This window comes from Lactuca virosa, chromosome 3 (genome assembly GCF_052849685.1).
Source record: "Lactuca virosa cultivar CGN04683 chromosome 3, Lactuca_virosa_CGN04683_v6, whole genome shotgun sequence".
Taxonomy (NCBI): domain Eukaryota; kingdom Viridiplantae; phylum Streptophyta; class Magnoliopsida; order Asterales; family Asteraceae; genus Lactuca; species Lactuca virosa.
Window position 1 is genome coordinate 86,331,310 of NC_136428.1, and position 26,511 is coordinate 86,357,820.

At 35.0% G+C, this 26,511-nt stretch overlaps 2 protein-coding genes across 2 annotated transcripts; both read left to right on the plus strand.

The window, feature by feature from the left end:
- Positions 1-2,338: 2,338 nt before the first annotated feature.
- On the plus strand, positions 2,339-4,027 carry LOC145163761 (GDSL esterase/lipase At5g55050-like). Its single transcript, XM_079082541.1, has 5 exons — positions 2,339-2,597; positions 2,675-2,820; positions 2,986-3,219; positions 3,356-3,605; positions 3,750-4,027. The coding sequence occupies exons 1-5, from the start codon at positions 2,339-2,341 to the stop codon at positions 3,968-3,970; spliced, it is 1,110 nt and encodes a 369-aa protein (XP_078938667.1). The 3' UTR covers positions 3,971-4,027.
- Positions 4,028-8,395: 4,368 nt separating this feature from the next.
- On the plus strand, positions 8,396-10,027 carry LOC145163762 (GDSL esterase/lipase At5g55050-like). The gene is made up of 5 exons (XM_079082542.1): positions 8,396-8,654; positions 8,732-8,877; positions 9,043-9,276; positions 9,413-9,662; positions 9,807-10,027. The coding sequence occupies exons 1-5, from the start codon at positions 8,396-8,398 to the stop codon at positions 10,025-10,027; spliced, it is 1,110 nt and encodes a 369-aa protein (XP_078938668.1).
- The last annotated feature ends 16,484 nt before the right edge of the window (positions 10,028-26,511 follow it).

A 26,511-nucleotide genomic window follows, 5' to 3' on the forward strand; every position in this document is an offset into this window, starting at 1 on the left:
ATATGACATTTTAATTTACAAAAAAAAAACAAGATGATATGTTGATTTACTTTTATTAAATAAAACAAAATTAAATATGGCAGAACTCATGAGAATTTGACAAATGGCAACAAATGATGTTTATTTATTATGTTAGATTTAATACTTTACCTATTTAAATTTTTTCTATTTATTATCATATTTAATAGTTTAAAAATATAAATATTAGTATTATGTGATATTTTAGTTTATGAAAATTATAAAAGAAAACACACACACACACACACACACAAAGTGACATTTGGATTTAATTTTATTAAAAAAAACACAAAATTACATATGACAAAACTTTTAAGAATTTGACAAGTGACTACAAATGATCTTCATTTATTATATATATATATATATATATATATATATATATATATATATATATATATCATCCGGTGTTCTAGATCTGTGCATTCTGGTACACAATAGTTAGTAAAAACAAAATAACCTAAGCCATGTAAAGTATTATATATAATAATGAATGATATATATATATATATATATATATATATATATATATATATATATATATATATATATATATATATATATATATATATATATATATATAGAGAGAGAGAGAGAGAGAGAGAGAGATAGATAGAGAGAGAGTTAGGCTCAACTATTTAAACTAATTATTGTACATCTATCGTATGCTATGAGAATGATAAAGAAAATATGTTGTTTGATAATATAAATACGTTCAATCTTACATAACTATTGTCATTAACACACATTCTCACTAATTAAATCGTCTATAAGGTTATTATACACTCATTATTATTATTCTCATTTCTGTCAGAATGTTTTATTGGGTCGTATTCTGTCAGAATGAAAATGAGTGAAAAATGATGTATGAGAACAAAAAAAAAAATTAACGAGAATGCATGAAATTGATGATATTCTTGTAAGGTTGAACGTATTCGGATTGCTAAACAACTTATTCTCGTAGTAATTCTTATAGCATACGATAGATGTACAATAATTAGTTTGAATAGAATAAACTAACCCTATATATATATATATATATATATATATATATATATATATATATATATATATATATAAGTATTAGATCTATCTTAATAATTAAAGATCATTTGTTGCCTATTGTCAAATTATCAAGAGTTTTGCCACATGTAATTTGGTGGTTTTTGTGAATAAAATTAAATCCACATTTTATTTTGTGGTTTCTTTAATCTTCATAAATTAAAATATCACATAATACTAATATTTATATATGTAATGTATTAAATATGATAATAAATGGAAAATATTTATATATGTAAAATATTAAATATTAAATCTATCCTAATAAATAACGATCATTTGATGTCACTTGTCAAATTCTCAAAGTTTTGTCACATGTAATTTTATGGTTTTTTTGAATAAAATTAAATCCACATGTCATTTTATGGTTTTTTTTATAATTTTCATAAATTAAAATATCATATAATACGAATATTTTTATGTGTAAAGTATTAAATATGATAGAGAATGGAAAATCATTATATATGTAAAGTATTAAATCTATCATAATAAATAAAGATTATTTTAAAGTGAAATTTTAAAATAAATACGATGGAAATGATGAATAAGTATTTCTATCTATACAAATAAACAAATTATTGAGATATTTAAAAGAATTGTCTAGAATCACAAATTTCTGAATTTTAAGAATTTTAAATTTATAAGGAAAACGAATCAAATATTGAATTTATAAGAAAAATGAGTCAATTACTAAATTCTTGAAGTTGAAAGACATCTATTACATTTATTACATAAGCAATAAATAAAAAATAAATAAAAGCAAAAAACTCATAAAATACAGATATAATAATAATTGAAAATAACAAAAAAATAACATGTGGTGAAACTAATGATATGTGAAAAAAATCAATTTTTATTTTTTAATATGGATTTGAGAGACATAATGTTAATACTCTAATGTCATTTAATATAAGTATGAGGGTTGACTTATATGTAAGACATATATGAGTTATGGTAACCTGCCAAGACATTCTTTAATGCAAATTAATTTATCAATGTAGGCTATATTAATAGAATACATTCTTCTAGATTTTGATTTTGTAGATTTTACATATAAATGGATGAACAATTAATTATATAAGATAGGATCCAACTATATCACCCCGCAAAGCACAACCATTTAACTCATAATTAGAATTTTGTCATCCTTCACTCTTGTTTTGATTTTCTTCTTCCCCTGTTAACCTGTATAATTAATACTATTATTAAACCCTGTTCAACCCTCACCAACCAGATCATCCACCGACACACACTACTAATGGCTACTCCGATTAATGAAGTTCATCTCACATGCATTACATATTTGTTTTTCAGTGCTTTACTTTTCGGGTCCGGTGGCCGGTGTGACTCAGTTCCGGGGATTTACATTCTAGGAGACTCATTGGTTGACGTCGGAAACAACAATCACCTCCCTCTTTCCATTCTTAAAGCTAATTTCCCTCACAACGGCTTGGATTTTCCAACCGGAAAACCCACCGGCCGTTTCAGTAACGGAAAAAATGCAGCTGACTTTCTCGGTAACAACAAAAATTAATAAAAGAAAGCGGGTTAAGTATTAGAATTTTTAATTAATATATATTGTGCGATTTGGCAGCTGAAAAGGTGGGATTACCAACGGCGCCACCGTATCTATCATTGGCATCGGAAGGGAAAAAATTGGGCAGCACCAATGTGACTGTTACCGGAGTTAGTTTTGCTTCTGGAGGTGCCGGGATCCTGAATGGAACCAAATTTTTTTTTGTAAGAATATATAAATCTCGAAATATTGATTGTGTTTCCATAATCTTTTTAAAGATTTATCAAGAAAAAGTATACATATATAGCATAAATGATACAGACAAAACATTTTTCTACCTACTATCGACTCATTTATTCCAGTAATTATTAAGTTATAAATGGATGCAGCAATCGATTACATTGGAAAACCAAGTAGGATACTACTCCGAAGTTCATGACCAACTGGTTCAACTACTGGGCTCAGATGGTGCCCGGGCCCACTTGGCCAAGTGTCTATTTTTAATTGTGGTTGGAAGCAATGATATCTTTGCCTATTATCACAAAAACTCCGAACTCCCAAGCCAATACACACCACAACAATATGTTGATCTCATGACCTCTACCCTCAAACAACTTATGAAGGTAACTAAACCCTTTGGGTAATTTATCTAAAACCACAGTTGATTATTAAAAAATTCACATACAATGAGAGAAAGGAATCTTTCAGAAAAGATTGGCCTTTTTGAATTATATATTATTTGGTTTGATATTATTGCAGAGGCTGTATGAGCTGGGAGCACGTAAATTTGTGGTAACTGGAGTTGGAGTGATTGGGTGTTGCCCGATTCAGAGGTTGAAAAACACAACCAACGGATGCATGGAGAAAACAAATAATTGGTCGATGGAATACAACAAGGGTCTACAGATTATGCTAAAGGAGTTGAAGTTAGAATCATCGGATATCAACTATTCTTACTTTGACATATTCGGTGTCATGAGTGACCTCATCCAAGATCCTCAAAATTACGGTACTTACTACCAGATACCCATATTTAATCAAGTACAATCCAACAATAACTATCTTGCGAGAGGAATACAAAAGTTTCATTTGGATTATTGGATCTTATGAAATGTTAAAGAAGCTCATAGTAATGATTATGACTTTATTGTAGGTATTAAGGAGACAAAAGAAGCATGTTGTGGACTTGGCAAGTTGAAAGCCAACATCCCTTGTATCCCGGTTTCTACCTATTGCACCAACAGAAGCGACCATCTTTTCTGGGACCTTGTCCATCCCACAGAAATGGTGTCTCATGTGTTTGCTGATCTTCTATACAGTGGATCACGACGATATATGCATCCAATTAATGTTCAAAAGCTTGTTAATATGTAAAATCTGAGTATATTTCTTAGATATGCATGTTATATGTTGTGTTTTTGTCAACAAAATATAAAGAACTAGTTTTGAGTATATGCTTAATTTGTTGTTTTGTGGTGATACACAATGTTTCCTATTCACATCCGTTTGATGATTTAGGAAAAGGAAAATGGGAGAACTTTTGTTCACCTGACGGTCCAAGTTAGTTCGTCTCCAACCTCCTGAGAATTAGTTGTGTGAGTTTAATATGTGGCTTTAACTAATAAGGATAGTTTTGTCTTTTTCTGGTGGAATTGTATGTTGCTATAGATAAGAGCGAGTTCCTAATTTGAGAATAACTCTCACTAAATGAATAAGATTTGGCATTCCATTCTTCCTATTCTCTTCTGATATTCTAACATATTCATAACATCATAACAAGTTGAAACAACTTAGACCCATTAATGAAATTTTGTCTAAAGTCTGATTGTTCTAGGCATTTTCATCTTGTCCTCATAAGAATCAGTTGAAACTGCTTGGAGCCCCTGACGGATATATATAAACCCTTTTTGCGGTTTTATTCTGGCAGAGTATTGTTTAATTCAAGATACTTTTTATATTAAACATGCTTAAATAATTATACAATATATTATTAGGAATAACATTTTCTAAAGAATACGAATTTTATTCTTTACAAACCACTATTTACATTCATCCGTAAAGAAAAAAAACTATAAACAAATATTACATTCATTCTAAAAAAATTATGACTAATAATGGTTTAAGGATTACATTTATTCTTAAAGATTAAAACTAAAAATGGTTAAAATAGAAAAAAAAAACGCAAAATCTAACAAAAACACTAATACATTCCGAAAGAATAAGAACTTATAAATTCTGACAGGAGATATTCTGCTAGAATACAATATTGTTCTCCATGTTTTCTTCATTTTCCACATTAATGGAACTTCTTCAAAACCTAAATTTACAAAGAAAACATAATCAACTTTCAAATATTAAAATTTTTAGTGCATTAAATAGAATAAAACAATAAATTCTAATAGAATGTGATATACATTTAAATAGAATATAACTATAATTTCTACAAACCAACATTAACAATCATCCCTAAACTTGCAATGTATATTATTCTGAAAGAATGTAATGTTTCATTATTTAGGATGTGATTCTATAAGAATCGAGACCAATAACAAGAATGGAAACCAATTATATTCTGATAGAATTGGTTACGATAATTTACTGCTTAAGTTGACAATGAATCCAAGATTCTATTCTGACAAAATTAGAATTCGATATTTCATTCTAGCAGAATGATCGACATCAAGATGCATTAAAAAAAACCTAGATTTCAACTATGCATTTTATCGAACACGTGGTGTGCTTCTTCAGTTTCTTCAAAAAAAATTAGTGAGAGTCTTACCGATTCAGTTTCATGGTGGTCAGGAACTGGAGATACAACTAAAAAAACATGTTATGATTAGTACAAGAGCATACCAATATTCAGATATTCATATTCGAAGAGGGAAAGTATTAAATACCTGGTAGATTGGGGCGCACAATCGAGCAACTGCTGAATCACAAAAGAGAGTTTTGCTGTCATGAAGATGAATCGCAAAAGCGTATGGAAAAGCGATTTTAGCATGAATGCTGAATCGCAAAAGAACATCATGCTGAATCGCAAAAGCGTATGGAAAGCAAGAGGCCAACGAACATGAAGATGAGGAAGACGAGTAGTCGAATAAAGGATCTAGAAGTTGCTGTCATGATGGCGGATAATAAGCCGACGGTGGTGCTCGGATGTAAGAATCGATTTCTGGTGGAAAGGAACAGAGGTATCAATGATTTGAGGAAGCCGTCGATGGTTAGGGATGTTGGCTTTGTAGGGTTAAACTAATTAAGGAGAAATTAATTGACTTATTTTTTTTACCATAATTAGATATAGTAAGTTTACCATTATACCCCTTGTTAATTTATTTAATGAGTTATTATTCCTGAATTCTCATTGGTGTATTTAGGCACACACTATTTGCTAAAAACATTTGAACAGAGCTCAACTTTACATATATAAATATTAGTATTATATGACATTTTAATTTACAAAAAAAAAACAAGATGATATGATGATTTACTTTTATTAAAAAAACAAAATTAAATATGGCTGAACTCATGAGAATTTGACAAATGGCAACAAATGATATTTATTTATTATGATAGATTTAATACTTTACCTATTTAAATATTTTAAATTTATTATCATATTTAATACTTTAAAAATATAAATATTAGTATTATGTGATATTTTAGTTTATGAAAATTTTAAAAAAAACACATACACACAAATTGACATTTGGATTTAATTTTATTAAAAAAAACACAAAATTACATATGACAAAACTTTTAAGAATTTGACAAGTGACTACAAATGATCTTCATTTATTATATATATATATATATATATATATATATATATATATATATATATATATATATATATATATATATATATATATATATATATATATATATATCATCCGGTGGTCCAGATCTGTGCATTCTGGCACACAATAGTTAGTAAAAACAAAATAACCTAAGCCATGTAAAGTATTATATATAATAATGAATGATATATATATATATATATATATATATATATATATATATATATATATATATATATATATATATATATATATATATAGAGAGAGAGAGAGAGAGAGAGAGAGAGAGAAAGAGAGCTAGGCTCAAGTATTTAAACTAATTATTGTACATCTATCGTATGCTATGAGAATGATAAAGAAAATATGTTGTTTGATAATATAAATACGTTCAATCTTACATAACTATTGTTATTAACACACATTCTCACTAATTAAATCGTCTATAAGGTTATTATACACTTATTATTATTATTCTCATTTCTGTCAGAATGTTTTATTGGGTCGTATACTGTCAGAATGAAAATGAGTGAAAAATGATGTACGACAACAAAAAAAAAAAAATTAACGAGAATGCATGAAATTGATGATATTCTTGAAAGGTTGAACGTATTCGCATTGCTAAACAACTTATTCTCTTAGTAATTCTTATAGCATACGATAGATGTACAATAATTAGTTTGAATAGAATAAACTAACCCTATATATATATATATATATATATATATATATATATATATATATATATATATATATATATATAAGAATTAGATCTATCTTAATAATTAAAGATCATTTGTTGCCTATTGTCAAATTATCAAGAGTTTTGCCACATGTAATTTGATAGTTTTTGTGAATAAAATTAAATCCACATTTTATTTTGTGGTTTTTTTAATCTTCATAAATTAAAATATCACATAATACTAATATTTATATATGTAATGTATTAAATATGATAATAAATGAAAAATATTTATATATGTAAAATATTAAATATTAAATCTATCCTAATAAATAACGATCATTTGATGTCACTTGTCAAATTCTCAAAGTTTTGTCACATGTAATTTCGTGGTTTTTTGAATAAAATTAAATCCACATGTCATTTTATGGTTTTTTTTTTATAATTTTCATAAATTAAAATGTCATATAATATGAATATTTTTATGTGTAAAGTATTAAATATGATAGAGAATGGAAAATCATTATATATGTAAAGTATTAAATCTATCATAATAAATAAAGATCATTTTAAAGTGAAATTTTAAAATAAATACGATAGAAATGATGAATAAGTATTTCTATATATACAAATAAACAAATTATTGACATATTTAAAAGAATTGTCTAGAATCACAAATTTCTGAATTTTAAGAATTTTAAATTTATAAGGAAAACGAATCAAATATTGAATTTATAAGAAAAATGAGTCAATTACTAAATTCTTGAAGTTGAAAGACATCTATTACATTTATTACATAAGCAATAAATAAAAAATAAATAAAAGCAAAAAACTCATAAAATACAGATATAATAATAATTGAAAATAACCAAAAAATAACATGTGGTGAAACTAATGATATGTGAAAAAAATCAATTTTTATTTTTTAATATGGATTTGAGAGACATAATGTTAATACTCTAATGTCATTTAATATAAGTATGAGGGTTGACTTATATGTAAGACATATATGAGTTATGGTAACCTGCCAAGACATTCTTTAATGCAAATTAATTTATCAATGTTGGCTATATTAATAGAATACATTCTTCTAGATTTTGATTTTGTAGATTTTACATATAAATGGATGAACAATTAATTATATAAGATAGGATCCAACTATATCACCCCGCAAAGCACAACCATTTAACTCATAATTAGAATTTTGTCATCCTTCACTCTTGTTTTGGTTTTCTTCTTCCCCTGTTAACCTGTATAATTAATACTATTATTAAACCCTGTTCAACCCTCACCAACCAGATCATCCACCGACACACACTACTAATGGCTACTCCGATTAATGAAGTTCATCTCACATGCATTACATATTTGTTTTTCAGTGCTTTACTTTTCGGGTCCGGTGGCCGGTGTGACTCAGTTCCGGGGATTTACATTCTAGGAGACTCATTGGTTGACGTCGGAAACAACAATCACCTCCCTCTTTCCATTCTTAAAGCTAATTTCCCTCACAACGACTTGGATTTTCCAACCGGAAAACCCACCGGCCGTTTCAGTAACGGAAAAAATGCAGCTGACTTTCTCGGTAACAACAAAAATTAATAAAAGAAAGCGGGTTAAGTATTAGAATTTTTAATTAATATATATTGTGCGATTTGGCAGCTGAAAAGGTGGGATTACCAATGACGCCACCGTATCTATCATTGGCATCGGAAGGGAAAAAATTGGGCAGCACCAATGTGACTGTTACCGGAGTTAGTTTTGCTTCTGGAGGTGCCGGGATCCTGAATGGAACCAAATTTTTTTTTGTAAGAATATATAAATCTCGAAATATTGATTGTGTTTCCAGAATCTTTTTAAAGATTTATCAAGAAAAAGTATACATATATAGCATAAATGATACAGACAAAACATTTTTCTACCTACTATCGACTCATTTATTCCAGTAATTATTAAGTTATAAATGGATGCAGCAATCGATTACATTGGAAAACCAAGTAGGATACTACTCCGAAGTTCATGACCAACTGGTTCAACTACTGGGCTCAGATGGTGCCCGGGCCCACTTGGCCAAGTGTCTATTTTTAATTGTGGTTGGAAGCAATGATATCTTTGCCTATTATCACAAAAACTCCGAACTCCCAAGCCAATACACACCACAACAATATGTTGATCTCATGACCTCTACCCTCAAACAACTTATGAAGGTAACTAAACCCTTTGGGTAATTTATCTAAAACCACAGTTGATTATTAAAAAATTCACATACAATGAGAGAAAGGAATATATCAGAAAAGATTGGCCTTTTTGAATTATATATTATTTGGTTTGATATTATTGCAGAGGCTGTATGAGCTGGGAGCACGTAAATTTGTGGTAACTGGAGTTGGAGCGATTGGGTGTTGCCCGATTCAGAGGTTGAAAAACACAACCAACGGATGCATGGAGAAAACAAATAATTGGTCGATGGAATACAACAAGGGTCTACAGATTATGCTAAAGGAGTTGAAGTTAGAATCATCGGATATCAACTATTCTTACTTTGACATATTCGGTGTCATGAGTGACCTCATCCAAGATCCCCAAAATTACGGTACTTACTACCAGATACCCATATTTAATCAAGTACAATCCAACAATAACTATCTTGCGAGAGGAATACAAAAGTTTCATTTGGATTATTGGATCTTATGAAATGTTAAAGAAGCTCATAGTAATGATTATGACTTTATTGTAGGTATTAAGGAGACAAAAGAAGCATGTTGTGGACTTGGCAAGTTGAAAGCCAACATCCCTTGTATCCCGGTTTCTACCTATTGCACCAACAGAAGCGACCATCTTTTCTGGGACCTTGTCCATCCCACAGAAATGGTGTCTCATGTGTTTGCTGATCTTCTATACAGTGGATCACGACGATATATGCATCCAATCAATGTTCAAAAGCTTGTTAATATGTAAAATCTGAGTATATTTCTTAGATATGCATGTTATATGTTGTGTTTTTGTCAACAAAATATAAAGAACTAGTTTTGAGTATATGCTTAATTTGTTGTTTTGTGGTGATACACAATGTTTCCTATTCACATCCGTTTGATGATTTAGGAAAAGGAAAATGGGAGAACTTTTGTTCACCTGACGGTCCAAGTTAGTTCGTCTCCAACCTCCTGAGAATTAGTTGTGTGAGTTTAATATGTGGCTTTAACTAATAAGGATAGTTTTGTCTTTTTCTGGTGGAATTGTATGTTGCTATAGATAAGAGCGAGTTCCTAATTTAGGAATAACTCTCACTAAATGAATAAGATTTGGCATTCCATTCTTCCTATTCTCTTATGATTTTCTAACATATTCATAACATCATAACAAGTTGAAACAACTTAGACCCATTAATGAAATTTTGTCTAAAGTCTGATTGTTCTAGGCATTTTCATCTTGTCCTCATAAGAATCAGTTGAAACTGATTGGAGCCCCTGACGGGTATATATAAACCCTTTTTGTTCTATTAAAGGGTTTAGTTCGTTTCCTTTGTCCTTATGTTAGATTCCAAATGATATTAATTTTATGCTTTTTGGATCATTTTTCATACATTGGTAAGTGTTTGTTGGTGCAATTTACAAGATATTAACTCTCCCTTGTAGATGTACACAACCTCTTCCGTTGTGAAACCACGTTAAACCCCTTATCTCATTTTGTTGATTGTTAACTTATTGTTTGTTTGTGTTTGTTAGACATTGCTATCTTTGTATCTCTAAATCTTGTTTGTTCTATTTGGTTGTTGGGTTAACCCTCCTTCCAGGGACCAAGGGTTTTAGGTATTTCCGATTTCGATTGACGACTTCTCATTAATCGAAATTGTTGGTAGTTTACTCTATCTTTTTGGATACATTTTCCCCAACATAATTAGTGTTGATTAATTGTTTAATACTTGACCTTCTTTTTATAAGAACCAAAATGAGATACCAATTCTTTCATTAATATGTATATTAGCCTTGAGAAGATAAATCATTCATTCCTAAAATATCATGTCGGTATCTCCAATGTAGATATTTTTTATGTCACACAGCGAGGAAGTAAAAAATTGTTGTATATATATATATATATATATATATATATATATAAACCAAATATTTAAATGTTTAGAAATACATTAATCTGCAAATGAGCATTCAGTCTAGAATATAATTCTTAATATTGTAATGTCCCAAAAATACTAAGTAAAAATTTTATTTCTCAAATAACCAAAACCATTCATCCATTTTTCCAAAAGATAATCAGAGTATAAAGTATTCTCAAACATCAGAGCAAAATCATAAAACGAATAATGCGAAATAAGACTCTAGGGGATGCAATGCGATTAAGTCGGGCCCTTCCCTTTGAAACCAGAAGTACCTGAAATAATAAACATAAACCGTAAGCACGAAGCTTAGTGAGTCCCCCAAAATATCACATACCATACATACCATAACGTTTTTATTTCAACTCCAAGTGAATGCTATGAGCCAAATCATAGTCTTATAATCACTTCCTGTCATGCATCAAATCATGGTCTGTACTTATACACGTGCCATAGGCTAGATCCTAGTATTCCATACATTTTCAGATACATTACCAGGGGCCAAATCCTGGTCTTTCATACATTGCTAGAGATCAGATCCTGGTCTTTCATACAAATGCCAGGGGCCAAATCTTGGTCTTCCATGCAAGTATCATAAAGACAACAAGAATCCTACATATATAGTATAGTGAGAAGACCCACCTCACACTTGCAGTCAAACAACTACAACTCGAAAAGTCAAGAGACCGATGTCACACCCTTGACCGAGGCAGTGAAACATATCGGGCTATGCAACTTTGTTCATGGATCACAAGCAATTGAATATATAGCATAAGTACAACAATAACAGAACAATAGTTGTATTTCATCTTGAAGTTTAAATACAAGGTTCTTACAGACAATAATAGAGTACATGAGTTGCCTTAAACAGACAGACAAATATAACAAAACTAGAAAACTAGATCGCCTGAAATCCATGACTATTCCTTTATCTGAAAACTTGATTAATGAACTCCTGAGAATACATGCAATTTTGAGGGTCAACACAAGGTTGGTGAGAGTTACAGGTTTCTGCTAACAACAGTGATACTTTTAAAAGTCTAAAAAATATTTTCTTTGAAAGTAAAACCATACATAAAATTGTGTTTGTAAAGAGTCTTTGAATAACCATTGAAAACCAAAAGATGTCTTTGCATACGTAAATCCATACTTAAAACTGTTTTGAGAGAAACCAAATCCATGGTTTTGTAGTGAGAGAGAGGGAGAGAGAGAGAGAGAGAGAGAAAGAGAGAGATTCTAGTTAATGTTTATAGTGAGTCCTATAACCGAGCTATGTGACTGAATGTACCCCCTACAATGCTTCATTGTACATCGTAGTAATGATTGTAGATACTTATCACCCGTTTCGATCGATTGGTCGAGGTTGTAGCTAGTAACTGCAGGTGGGGATGTCAATCCTGTACAGATCTATACATACGTATCTCGCTCTGGAGATCAACGGTTATAGTAGTGTGGGTATGCTAAGTGTTTAGACTTAGCTAATGAATAGTTTATCATTATAAAGCCCTTAACTAATGTATGTGAATAGCTCTCAGCCCTAACTTATATGTGGATAAGTTACTATGCATAATGAATTGCATAAAGTTTATAAAAGTCGAGTATGTTGGTATGAACATAAAAGTGGAAGATACTCACTTTTATAAAGAGGTACGTTTTAAAGTAGTAATCATATGTACATGTATAACTCTAAGTTATAATAATTATAACTTGTATAAATATGTATTTAAACATATATTTATACATGTACGGTAATAGTTTGACTTTTGAAGTACTACAAAGGTGGCAATGTCACACACACACACATATATATATATATATATATATATATATATATATATATATATATATATATATATATATATATATATATATATATATATATATATATATATATATATTTGAAAGACAAAATAGGAAAATTAATCTAAAATGTCGATTCTGTCCATGTTTTAGAAAAATTCTAGAAAAATCATCGGGAGTCGGAATTAGCATCAGTAAACTCTCAAGGTTTAGAAATTGAGTCTACTTTGTCCCTAAGTTTTTCTCTAACCTAATATGAACCTTAACTAAGGTAAAAGTGACCATTTTTTACAGACTGGTCCGAAAAGGACTGTAATGATATGCAGTTTTGAAAAAATCATAATAAATTGTATAAAGATTATATGAACGTGTGTGAGTAGTTCCTAAAAATGTATCGATCTGAACGACTTATATAGAAAATAGTTTTGCAAACCATAGGGTTTAAGATGGGCAAAACAGGTCTTGAACAGACCACAAATTTTGACATAAAGTCATAGCATTTTGTAGTATGTGTTCAAGGGAGTTTTTTTGTAAGGTTAGACCTTATGATCTAATAACTAAAACAATCTACACATCCATCAGCGTCATCGTCTACTCTAATACCAACGCCAACGTATCAAGCTTATCAACGTCAGCGCTTAGTATAGTTATTCTATGTAATCATTTGTATATTAGGTAATAATATAGATAAGTATAGAATAGATAGCAGATCCGATATCTTTGTTATGAAGATCGGTTCTTAGTATAGATAAGATACAATCCCTTAAATCATATGATTCATATGTATAGATTAGTATATAATCTACATTACGGTAAACCCTAATGTAGAGAGAGTTCGACTTTGTATCAATCGTCTTTGTGACAACCCGTCTTCTTGGTGAAGACAAAACTCTTTCTTGGTGAAAGAACAATTTGGAGAAATCTATGTGTTATTTACTTTTCTGTTCTTTATTTTATTAGATTAAGTTTTTCTTTCGTTCTTTATACTTGAAGTGTATCCGATCGATACAAACCTTCAATCGGTATCAGAGCAGGTTTGTGTTACACTCAAGTAATAATGTCAAATCCAAAATCCGTTGGTCTCAATAAAATTCCTCCCTTTGATGAACACAATTTCGCTACGTGGAAAACTAAGTCCATGGTTGTTCTTGAAACCATTGACTACGAGATGAGAACATGACTATATGACCCATGTACATGATCAAGTAACATTTTCTTGCACTTTCGCCCCTAAAAGTTAACTTTAACCATGTCAAAAGCAACTTAACAAGAAAACATAATGGAACTAACCTCAATGGCGAAGTGGAAAAATTGGGGTCGTTACATTGAACCCAATATATACATGGGAAAGTTATATTGCAACACAAACTATATTGGTGTGTAAACCCAAAACATGCCCCCTCAATAACATGAATATACTATATAGGGAAATACTCTATCATTTGGTTGATCATCACTTCTATCCATATAAATCCTAGGTGACTTTTATACACTTCATATATTCTAGTCTAATACTAAGAAGTCATGTGATTTGGACACATGACTGGAGCATAATAATATGGGAGAAAACTGTCTCATGAGATATGTAGGTTGTTGTACTGTTTAAAAACATTTGCTTTAAACATCTTTCAAGCGCTAAACATGCTTTACTGATATAAACATACTTTCATGTCATTATACAATGCAATGTAATGCATAAGTTCAAGCACACGGTCCTTGGTTACTTATGACAATAACTCGCCATTACTAGTTGTTTACGACAGCTACTCGTTGTTACTGGTTGTTTACAACAACATACTTGTCTGTATTACCATCATAAGAAGAACATATCATCTTGTTTGAGGCAGCTTAATTGAGTTCTGTCTCAAATGCAATGGTGGTGTTAATGTAATAGCCTTATATATGGCCTAAAAGTTTTTGGATTTTATAATAATAATAATAATAATAATAATAATAATAATAATAATAATAATAATAATAATAATAATAATAATAATAATAAAGTATTATTATTTAAATTAAAAATAAATATAAATAATTAGAGTAAATAAAGTTGAAATAATTAGGATAAATTATATTATGGTATTTGGAAAGAATTAAAACCATATAAAAATATCATAATGTAACAACCTGTTCCGAATCGTTTCTTAATTCGGGGCCGTGATCTGAAGATCAGTTATCATGAGGCTTAAGGTGTTGGGAAAGAGAGATTTAGACCCCTTTGGGGGTGGGGTAATGTAAGTTAGATGATCCGGGAGTCTGACTTGTGATTTGGAGCCCAAGGGTATAACTGTAAAGTGGCAATTTGAGATTCTTTGAATATTGGATTTTAATTTGGGAGGTTTTAAGGCAAATTATAGTTTATAGGATTGTAGAGTTTCTCATTAACTTTTCATGGATATAAGGATCCTCAAAAACGGAGTTGAAACGAAGAAGACATGACTGTTCGAAGTTGTAAATGATCTAGGGAAAAACTGAGCTCACGACATGAGCAGTTGGAGCTCACGACATGAGAAGCGATTTAACAGAAATGTTGATTTAAACTGTGCTCGCGATGTGAGAATTAAGAGCTCATGACGTGAGGAACGCTGCAGCCCAAGCCCACGATCTTTTAGGATTTCCATTGTATTTAAACCCTGTAAGCTTCAATTTAGGGTTCCAAACCAGCCTCCTTCACCCCTAAACTCAGTAAAACCCTAACCCTAGCCTTTCTTTGTGTTCTTGAGCTTTTGGTGGAGTTTTGGAGGTTTGAAGAAGAAGAGGAAGAGCATCTAGTCCATAATTTTTCAATCCAAGCCTCACCATCATCCATTTTAGCATCTTTTGGACCTGTTGTGAGTTTCAAGTTCATTGCTTTATATGTCCATAAGCCTAGATCTAGATTTTGTATGCTCATTTCTCTGGATCTAATTTGATGTGGTGATTGGAATCCATAAAGTTGCCAACTTTATGGATCTCCAGGGTCCCTTGAGAGTGATAGTTGGTAGATCTGTAGTTTGGTAGAGTTTTATGACTCTTGCATAAGATTTGATGTCATATTTCCATAATTGTTCCCTAGTTGGTGTTGGGACATGTATTGGACATGCATGTTAAAAAAGCCAAGATTTTTATGATGTTCTGGAGTGAATAAGACTGTATGGAAGGTTTGGTGGCTTGTCCCAATGGATTAAGAAGTTTTTGAATCAAAGATGGCATTCAGACGAATCTCACAACGTGAGGAGATCCATCTCACGTCGTGAGGATGACCAGGTTCGATTATTTTTTCATGTTGTGGCTCATGACGTGATCCATAGATGGTCACGTCGTGAGGGCTTGCTGACCTTTGACTTCCGTTGACCATTGACTTTTGACCAAGTTGGACTTTGGATCAAACTTGAGGATTTGGGGCCATTGATTGAGATTCTATCTGGTTCTGGTATTAGTGGATTCGCGGGAAGAAGCAGTGTTGAAAAAGGGATTGTATCGCGGTGATCATAATTCTCTGATCCAGGTGAGTTTTCCTCACTGTACCTGCGGGTCGAAGGCACCAATGTCAGCCCATTGGATTAATATCCTGTTATGCATGTTTTTGTGATGTTGAGATCTGTTAGATCGGTATCCTGGTATATAGGATGTTGTTATGCTGTAGTGATTTGTTAGATCGGTATCCTGGTAGATAGGATGATGCTATGCTTAGTGATCTGTAAGATTTGTTTGTTTGTTTGTTGGCTGGTTAATGGTATGCTTATCTGTTATATGTGCACATGTTTGGTTGGTGGCTGAGGCTTCACTGCTTTGCGCGTAAGCCAACAGGCTGGGGCATTCCAACCCGATGGTTGATGGCCTAGGGTATTCCATCCCGAGGATGATTGGACCCATAGTATGTTGGCATTCCAACCCGATGGTTGAGAGGCCTGGGGTATTCCAACTTGATGGTTGATTGGACCCATAGTATGTTGTCATTCAAACCCAATGGTTGAGGGGCCTGGGGTATTCCAACTCGATGGTTGATTGGACCCATAGTATGTTGTTATTGTATATGTGTTATTTGTTTGTGTATTGGTACTTTGGGGGAAATCACTAAGCCTTGGGCTTACAGTTTTGGGTTAGGTTTCATGTACCTTAGATGACCGCGGGAAGGCAAAGGCGTGATCGTGCACCTCTTGGTGTTTTGATTTATTTTTTTAGGAAAACTCTGATATTAAACATGTTTTGAAAACTATATTGTAAACAATTATGATTTTGGGTTGGCTTTAAAAGCTTAAAATTTTCATGGTTTTCATGGATGTTACAAGTTGGTATCAGAGCCTTGGTTTGAGTGAATTGGATGAACACTCGTGTGAATCCAGTCTTAAACTAAGGAAAAAGATTTTTTTTAAACAAATTCCAAATGGTTTTCAAAATAATCAAGGAGGATGCGATGTGTACGATCAGCCGGAGCCAATAAGTTGACCCAAAATTACCACACATTTATATGAGAATATGTTATGATATGTTAGAACAACATGCCAATAGTAGGATAGGGATCTTCAGGCACTGTATGATAGAATTGCCTGATATATGATGCCTTATCTTATATATAATACTTGATTGATGGTTGTATGACTCTTTAGCGTGTGAACTGACTATTGAGTGAATACACTAAGTCACATGCTACATGGGTTAAATGATTTTAGGGTAAAAGATTTGGTCCTGCTGCGCAACTCTTGTCTGAGTCCAACCGTTGTAGGATTAAATCTTTTAGTATAAGATTGTTTAAGTTGTGCGGCATGTGATTGTATTGATGCAATAGTTATCTGGCACCAATGGAGGGTCATGTGGCAGTTGGTGGTAGGATGAGTTATGTGGGGTCAGCCGGCCAGTTGCGATATGTTTAGCTTTCCTCAAGTAAGTGAGGATAGAGTGCAGTGTATTGTTTGGGTTGTTGTGATGATCCTCTGGGATAAATACGGGTAGGTGTGGAAGGTAGTATGTTCCCGTACTACTGAAAGCACAGGACCCGTATGCGTGACAGTGAAGTCATAACCTTAGGGCTCTGTTGGGAGTTGGTTCCCCTGATATGATATGCGTGTTATCTGATATCCCTCTGGTTTATTTTTAGTTTGCAAGTATGGTGATGATGAGATGACTTGAGGCTAGATCCAGGTCAGTATCGGGTGTGAGGATGTCGATGACTGGAAGAGGAGTGGAGACCTCCGGGTTGGACGCAAACGACACAAGATTTCATGTCTGGATTGCCGCTGAGGTTTCGCAGATACTACTGGAGGATTTGCCCGACATCATTGGTCAGATCACTGACAGATTGATTGTCAAATTCTAGGAGCGAGCCGCACTCTCGCATGTTGCAAGTGCAACTGGTGAGGCTGTTATTGAAGGAAAAGTGAGTGTGGAAGCGTGGTTTGGGAAAAGGAAGCGGACACGTATCTCAGGACAATTGGAAGGAGGTGGAGAGTCTGAATCAGCTGACTTGGGTGCTGGAAGTCAGGAGGACTTTGAGGTGTGTGGAAAGTGTGGGGGAACCTACAGGTTGCTTGTCACATGTTTAGGCGTTTCAAGTGTGGGGAAAGACGACATGTGCATCGGGATTGTAAGAAGGATCAGATATGCTTTCATTGTCATCAACCAGGTCATTTCAAGTCCAGTTGTCCTGCATGGGTGGCAGATTGAGTTCAGGTCCCAACGCTCATTGTTCCTCAGGAGGTCAAGATCGAACCGCAAGAAATCGCTGGTATGTAATTTGAACCCCAATTCTGTATTGATATTATTGTGAATTGCTATAGATCAGTAGTTGTATTGCCTTCGAATCTTGTTGGGTATGGGTAAGTATTATCTTCGGGTTAGTTCTCTGTTTTGCCGGAATTATGTCATCAAGAATTATTATATGCCAATATGCTTGCCAAGAGTCATTAGTAAGTTGTATCTTCCTGAGCTGGTTTCAGTTTGTTCGGTTGTTGTTCCGATGTGTTGGTGGGGTCATTTCAGGGATATCGTTTGGAAGGTTTATGAGCGGATCAACTGGTTAGTTCTCCAATGAAGTCAGAGCTTAGTCATGTTAGCATTTGTCCGGTTTGGTCGACAGTTGTTCATGGAAGAACTTTGAGGTCCAATCACTACCGTCGCTAGGGAAGGAGCGGTGGCAAGAAGACAGTGGTGACAGTTGCATGAGTTGTTTGGTTATCAGAGATGTCAATGGAATTTTATTGTCACATGAGTCGTAGATGGTTAGAATTAAGAGATTATTTGAGGATGGGAAGTTGGGGTAAAGATTCTCCAGATCCGAGCAAGGGTTATGGTCTTAAGTCGCCGACATATAGGATTTCAGGGTTTGGTGTTGTATCATGGGAATTGTTGGGGTTATCGGGTCGTTGGGATCTCGGGGAGTATCTATCTGGATTCCAGGATTTGGGCGATCATCGTGATCGGCTAGTATTGAAACGCTAGTATTCGTAAGCAGGTCATAGTCGGTTCATACTATATGAAGATTGATGGGTTGTGAATCCGTATAATTTTGTGGGTTGGGAGAGCTTTGACAAATTCAAGTGGGGAGAATCGATTAGAATTTCTGGAAATGGTTCGGATGTGGAACTAGGGCAAGTTTCGAATCCCAGTCAGGAGGATAGACGACCCGAGTGGCTGTCTGGATTGAATTCATGTAAATTGGGAGTTCAGGAAGCTTCCAATAGCTAGTCGTCGTCTCCCGTGTGGCGTACATCAGGATGATGGGTTGGAATGTCGCTATCTATAGCGAGGATCACGCCCTTTCAGTTTTTTCGAGTTCGGAGAAGGAGTGAGCAGGCTTGCGACTGTCAAAGTTGGGATGTAAACCCTACATGGGGTATGTTGGTCGCGATGTTTGGCGACAGTATGCCAGCGTAGGAGTGCGCAGGTGGATTGATGTGGTATGGATGCTTTGTGATGCGATCAAGGGTCCATAATCTTTGGATATAGGCAGGTCAGGTACCGGATTGACGATTGAATTTATAGGCAAGGAGTGTATGTTTTGGATCGTAAGTCGGTATTTGCTTATGCATTTGCATGAAATCCTTAACGTTAAAGTGGTTTTGATTGGAAATTTCAGAGGTCTTCAGCTGAAATTCAGAATTCTCTTAGGATTTGTTGGGTCCTAATCTGGAAGATCATACTGAGTGTGTTATACATTCCAAGAGTCAAGGATGGTTTGTACCTGGTTGAGCCGGTTCGATATATGGTTTGGTTATGTCAAACCCCGAAACCGTGATGGCCGAAACGTTCCAGGGTGGAGGACGTCATGCGTAGTATCACAACAATTGTATCATAGCAAGCATAGTAAACACAACCAGACATTGAATACATATATGAAAAAGGTTTACATTGTTTTGATACATAGTTTTGTTAATATCAAAAGCAAAATAGAAAGACGCGACTCTAACACTTCGACTTCTCCGAGCTCCTGGAAGTACCTGTCTACTAATTCCCTGAGAATACAAGCAGTTTTGAAGAATATCAGTATAAAGCTGGTGAGTTCATAAGCATTTAGTTTTAGAGAAAAATGTTCTTTGATTCTTTTGAAAAGTATTCCTCAAGAAAATCCTATATTTTCTTATGAAAGGTAGTGTTGAAAGAGTATCTATTAGTAGAAGATAAACCATCAGTTTTAGAAAACATGTTATCCGTCCTAGAGGTAGAGATGCCAGTTTAGAAATCCCTGAATACTGTCAGTATATATAAAAGTAGTTTTATTACTTAAAATAAAACAAATGAAGAATAGAGTCCGTAAACCGAAATTAGTTTATACTTATTTGCGAGTCGTATAACCATACTTGATATGACCGAGAGACCTTTATAACCTTCTTCAGGCGTTAAGCTAAATGACATTTATTCACCACAGGCATGCCTGCCTAACTGTAGCTAGCAGTTCTGGTGTGGGATTGTCAGTCCCGAATAGATCTATTCACAAATCTCACGCTCTCCCTCCAGGAGACTCTGGTTATACTGAGATAGGATTTATCACTATACACCTAAGGGTACAGTATTGAAGTAGAGCCTCACAATTCTGTATAATCTAGTTTACTAGCGAGAAACAGTATAAAACAATAATTATCCTTGAATAATAATAATTTATACTCCTGAGAAAATATATATAACATAAACTAAATCTGCCATAGTTTATATATATTCATTTATGAAATCTGATTAGGTAGAGACTGCCTAGAGGGTTATCCCAAACTATACCCATTATAGTTTATTAGAATTTGTATGGAAAATGCTTTGTAAAAACCTTACTGAAAGCCATGAAGTTAGATTTCCAAAATAATAGTTTCCCTTACGCTCAACATTTTACAAAAAGAGATAAAATATCCGAATATGTTATTAAACGTGGAAATCGTTGGATTGCATTAGTAAGTTTAAAACTTAATAAAATACTTTGAGTTTGGCTTGTATCCCCCCCTAAAACATTAATAACACGGAAAATGTAGGGGTATGAACTAACCTCGGGTGATTTGAATGAAGGATCGACACGGAATGCTGGATGTTCAAGTGAAGCCTTGAACACGCTTTGATCCTAATTAACATGTAATGACACATAACGGAGTCAAATGGAGGTATTTCACCACTAAAAGTGATGGAGAACCACTCTAGGAACTTGGGACTACTTGCACTAAGTGTTAGAGCCCTAAAGGATTGCATGAGGTGAGTGTATGGCCACCTTTAAGGTGTGTGCGGCCATGGGTGTGCGGTCCAAGGGGTGTGCGGCCGTACACCCATGAATGAAGGTGTTCTTGGGGTGTTTCAAGGTCCATACTTGCAATCCATGAAGTGTTCTTGGTCCAAACTTAGTTGTAGTACAAGTTTAGGGTCCTAGAGGTGGGTTTATGGTCCTAGAATGAGTGTATGGTCGCACACAAGAGTGTGTGGTCGCACACTTGGGTGTGCTGCCGCACACTTGGAGTGTGCTGCCATACAAGTGTGTGTGCGGCCGTACACAGGTGTGTGCGATCGTACACTCCTCAAAATGATACCCAAAAGTCCATTCCAAGGTGTAGCAAGGCTAGGGGCACATCTACATCGAGTATGGAAGTTAAACTTTCACTTTGGAGGGTGTTTTAGGGGTGTGCGGCCACCTTAAGAGGGTGTGAGGCCGCACTCACTTCCAACATGAAGAACATGTCCATTTTTGCACACTTAAGGCTTAGATAGAGAGGTGTTTCATGGATTCTAAGCTAGAGGAAGAAGTACTCACGTTTTTGAGGCTTTGAGAGGGTTTGCGGTTGAAGAATCTTGAGAGAGAAGGAGTAGTATGCTGCCAAGGAGTGAAAGAAATGAAGGGAAGGGGGTCTACCCTTTATATAGGAGTAGGTATGCTGTCAACAAGTGAGTGTGCGACCAAGAGGTGAGTGCGTGGCCGCACACCCATGTGTACGGTCGTACACTCCCCCTAAGGGTGTGCATGGCCTGATTTTGTCACTCTATGGCTTGCTGACTCGTTCCTAAACTCAACCTTGGTCATACTTGATCTTAAAATCACTTAAACGAACCCTCAAACAGTGCCAGAAGTCAACGAAACATGTTTAACTTTGATTGAATTGGCTAAGTGTGCGAGATAAAAGTTCCGGGTTGTCACAGGTACAACATCAGTGGGTGGTAGTTCGAACCCTAAGTGGGGGAGAACTAAGTATTCTGCTTGGAGGGATCATCTATCCGTTCGAGTTCGTGATATTGGAATAACGGTTCATAGGGATCTGTTATGCGAGTATGTTGGATTTCGGTTTAAGATTTGATCAAATCAAGGGTGTAGAGCAAGTGGCTATCGGATGTGTGTGTTCAGGAGACGCATGAGTTGTCTCTCAGAAAGAAGTAGTTGGTCAAGGAACTCGTTGTAGCCATTGGTTCCTTTTTGGGATGCCAATGAATATATGACGAGGTGCTAGGATCTGTTTAGTTGAATATCGATTGTGAGGGACTTGTCAGCTCGTTGTATGGGCAGTTGTCAATCGGTAAATCACTTCCAGAGACGTGCACGTTTAGCTCCCCTCGGGTTTTGGTTCATTAGATCTAATTTCAATGCGTCCTTGATTATTGGTTGTTTTGTTCATCATTCAACGGAGATTCCCCGAAAGTTTCAAATTGTGACAGTTGAAGTTCAATGGAGTTGTTAACTTATCATCAAGTTCAATATGTTTTATGTTCCTTGGGTCTTTGGTTATGTCTAACCTCAATGGTGGTGTGGAATTTTGGTTCATAGTAGGCTCAGGTTTTGGGTAGCATTCAAGATCACCTTGGAAGTCTTCTCGAGCTAGTTATGTATTGGTGGAATCTGTTCAGTCTCAAGCAAGGTATGAGGTCTTGTTTCGATCGTTCACGAGGATGTCTTCTGTTAATGAGTGTGGTTTATTGTTTCGATATAACTCTGATATTTCTTCCCTTTTTGGATGCGGTTATGGGTCCCCTAAGGATGCGTATTGTGGCAAATTCGTGTAATGTTGCCGAGAGGGCTGTTTATGGGCTCGGACGCAATCCAGACCTATGTTGAGGACCTTGTAGGGCTATGGGCCCAGTGATCATGATTGTTCATTTCTCCTGCTTGTGGTACTTTCAGTATTGGTGCATGGTTGGAAGTCGGGAGAATCACAAATCAGCTGGTTTGGATAAAGGGAACAGTTAAGGGTTGTCGGGAGTCGTCATGATATTTATATATCAGATGTTTTCATCAACAAATTTGATGGGTTATGTGCATTACATCAATCCTATGGTGTTCATGTAATCCTAATTACTTTGATCTAGGTTTTTCTACGTAAACATGCAACATTGAATACCAAAGCATAAACCCTAGATCTAACATGCTATTATCGAAATTGACATAAGATTAGGGTTAGAAACTTTACCTTGATTGTTATGTAGAAATAACAATCAGAACCCTTCTTGATCTTGACCTCTGAAAGCTTAGTGCCTCAAGTGTTGCACCTCTAATGGAGTCACAAACACTCTATGCAAAATCACGACGTAAGAGCGTGTTCGAGGAAGTTTTTGGACAGAAATCATGACCTCACGACGTGAGCACAAGGTGCTCACTACGTGAGCATCTCCTGTCCAAGTTTTGGGCTCTTTGATTGTGGGATAGCTTGGTCTTGGACTTATCCTCTGGTTGGGATCATAATGGACTAAGGATTTTAGAGTAATGGACTTTTGGTTGGGGTTGCCTTGCTGGGCTTGCCTTAATAGGCCTTGGATGGTGAATTGGGCCTTAGTGAGCCAAATGGAGTTGGGTCTTGTTTGGGCCCAATGGGCTTGGGCCAATTGTGGGCTTGGTTAGTTGGACCATTTAAGGGATTAGGGCTTGGTGGTTTTGCCATGAGTAAGTATTAAAGAATGGTTTGGTTGTTTGGTTCAGTTCGTGGAAGCCAGTTCGTAGCATCTGCAACAATTGTGGGATTTTCTGCCGTTCGAGGTAAGTTTTCCTCACTGTACTAACAGGTTCAAAGGCACCAATGTCGACCTTTTGGATTGTTATCCTGATCTGTCGTATGATTGAGTACTGTTATGATCTGTTAGATCAGTATCCTGGTAGATAGGATGTTGCTATGCTTAGTGATCTGTTAGATCTGTTTGACTGGTTGTAGATCGTTATATGTTTATCTGTTATATGTGTACATGTTTGATTGGTGGCTGAGGCTTCACTGCTTTGTGTGTAAGCCAACAGGCCAGGGTATTCCAACCCGATGGTACAGGGCCTGGGGTATTCCATCTCGATGGATGATTGGACCCATAGTATGTTGGCATTCCAACCCGATGGTTGAAGTCCTGCGGTATTCCAACTCGATGGTTGATTGGAACCATAGTATGTTGGCATTCCAACCCGATGGTTGAGGGCCTGGGGTATTCCATCCCGATGGATGATTGGACCCATAGTATGTTGGCATTCCAACCCGATGGTTGAGGGCCTGGGGTATTCCAACCCGATGGTTGATTGGACCCATAGTATGTTGTTGTTATTTGTATATGTGATACTGTTTGTGTGTTGATACTTTGGGGGAACTCACTTAGCTTTGTGCTTACGGTTTCAGTTTATCGTTTTAGGTGCTTCATATGTTTTGGCAAGGCGAAGGCATGACCGTACACATCATCGCGTTTTGGACTTATGGTTTCTGGGATACTCTGATAACGTTTATGTTTTGAAAACTATGTGTAAATGATTCCGGTTTTAATTAAGTGTTTTGGAAACAACGGTTTTGTAAACACCTCTTTAATAAATGGTCATTTTGAAAAGTTTAAATTTTACCGAAAATTCATGGATGTTACAAGTTGGTGTTAGAGCCTTGGTTTGAGTGAATTAGAGGAACACTCGTGTGAATCCAGTCTCAAACTAAGGAAAAAGATTTCTAAAATGATTTTCAAATGGTTTTCAAAATACTTAAGGAGGGTGCGATGTGTACGATCAGTCGGAGCCAATAAGTTGACCCCAAAATACCATACTGTTATATGATGCCTGATAGCCTAGGATTCTCCTATATATGAAATTAACATCATTACTGTAGTTGCTTAGTGTATGCATCATAGCTGTACATAACTAAGATTCTATAGCCTGAGAATGTTTGGTTTGGCCTTATTTCCTGTTCTTTTATGATGAAGGGCTTAGGGTAGGATCAGGTATTCGACTATCTATTGGATCCAGTGTTATGTATGGCTAGCATAAACGAGTGTTGCAGGGTTGGTGGAAGTTTCATGAGTGGGTGCAGTAGGTAGCAGGTCAGTGTGAGGAAGGATTAGCCACTCTTGAGAGAGTGAGGGCAGAACGAAGACACGCGCGGGATGCTGGGATTCTGAGATCGAGGATTTTGTAAGAGAATCTGTCTGATCTTATTGCATTTTAGTGTCAGTCGACTCCTCTGCACGAATGCTGCTTGCTTTGTGCTTTGTGGGACTCATGAGTGGTGTGAGTTAGTTGTTAAGTAAATATGTCAGGTCACATGTGAAAAAGGTTGGATAATCTCAGAGTGACGGATTTGACCCTGCTGCGCAACTCTCGTCTGAGTCCAACTGTTGTAGGGATGAGTCTGTTACTCGAAGGATTATCTGAGCTTTGTTGCATGTGATTGTATTAATGAAATAGCTAATCAACATTGTGAGGAGTTCTTCAGCAGATGATGGCAGAGAAGTGTGGGACCCTAGGATAGCCTAGGGAGTATTTTAGTGTAGTTGTTTCGCTGTTGAGTAGGTTTCAAGAGTATTTTATGACTAGGTCTTGGAGGACCCAAGACGATTCTTGAGGAAAGTATGGATATGTCAGGGACGGTAGCATGGTTGGATACCATGATTCATACTTGAATCGAGGAAAATCTCGAGGATTCTAAGGACTGGTCAGGGATGGTAGCATGGTTGGATACCATGATTCGCGGCAGTGGTTCTGTTCCTGTCAATCTTTGGTTATGGATGCTCAGCCGTGGGGATGGGCTTGGTATGTGATATCAGCCTAGTGGCGATATGGATTCGAGTTGTTGGTGCATACCTAGTGAGTTTTGGTTTAAGGCTTCGGGGGTTTTTCTCGAGGCAGGCAATGCGAGTCGCGTGATTCAGG

Excerpts from the sequence above, each read along its gene's own strand:
- LOC145163761 (XM_079082541.1), top strand. The coding sequence starts at position 2,339 with ATGGCTACTCCGATTAATGAAGTTCATCTCACATGCATTACATATTTG. Across the intron at positions 2,598-2,674 it reads AAATGCAGCTGACTTTCTCG|CTGAAAAGGTGGGATTACCA; the intron begins GTAACAACAAAA and ends GCGATTTGGCAG. Across the intron at positions 3,220-3,355 it reads CCCTCAAACAACTTATGAAG|AGGCTGTATGAGCTGGGAGC; the intron begins GTAACTAAACCC and ends ATATTATTGCAG.
- LOC145163762 (XM_079082542.1), top strand. The coding sequence starts at position 8,396 with ATGGCTACTCCGATTAATGAAGTTCATCTCACATGCATTACATATTTG. Across the intron at positions 8,655-8,731 it reads AAATGCAGCTGACTTTCTCG|CTGAAAAGGTGGGATTACCA; the intron begins GTAACAACAAAA and ends GCGATTTGGCAG. Across the intron at positions 9,663-9,806 it reads CCAAGATCCCCAAAATTACG|GTATTAAGGAGACAAAAGAA; the intron begins GTACTTACTACC and ends ACTTTATTGTAG.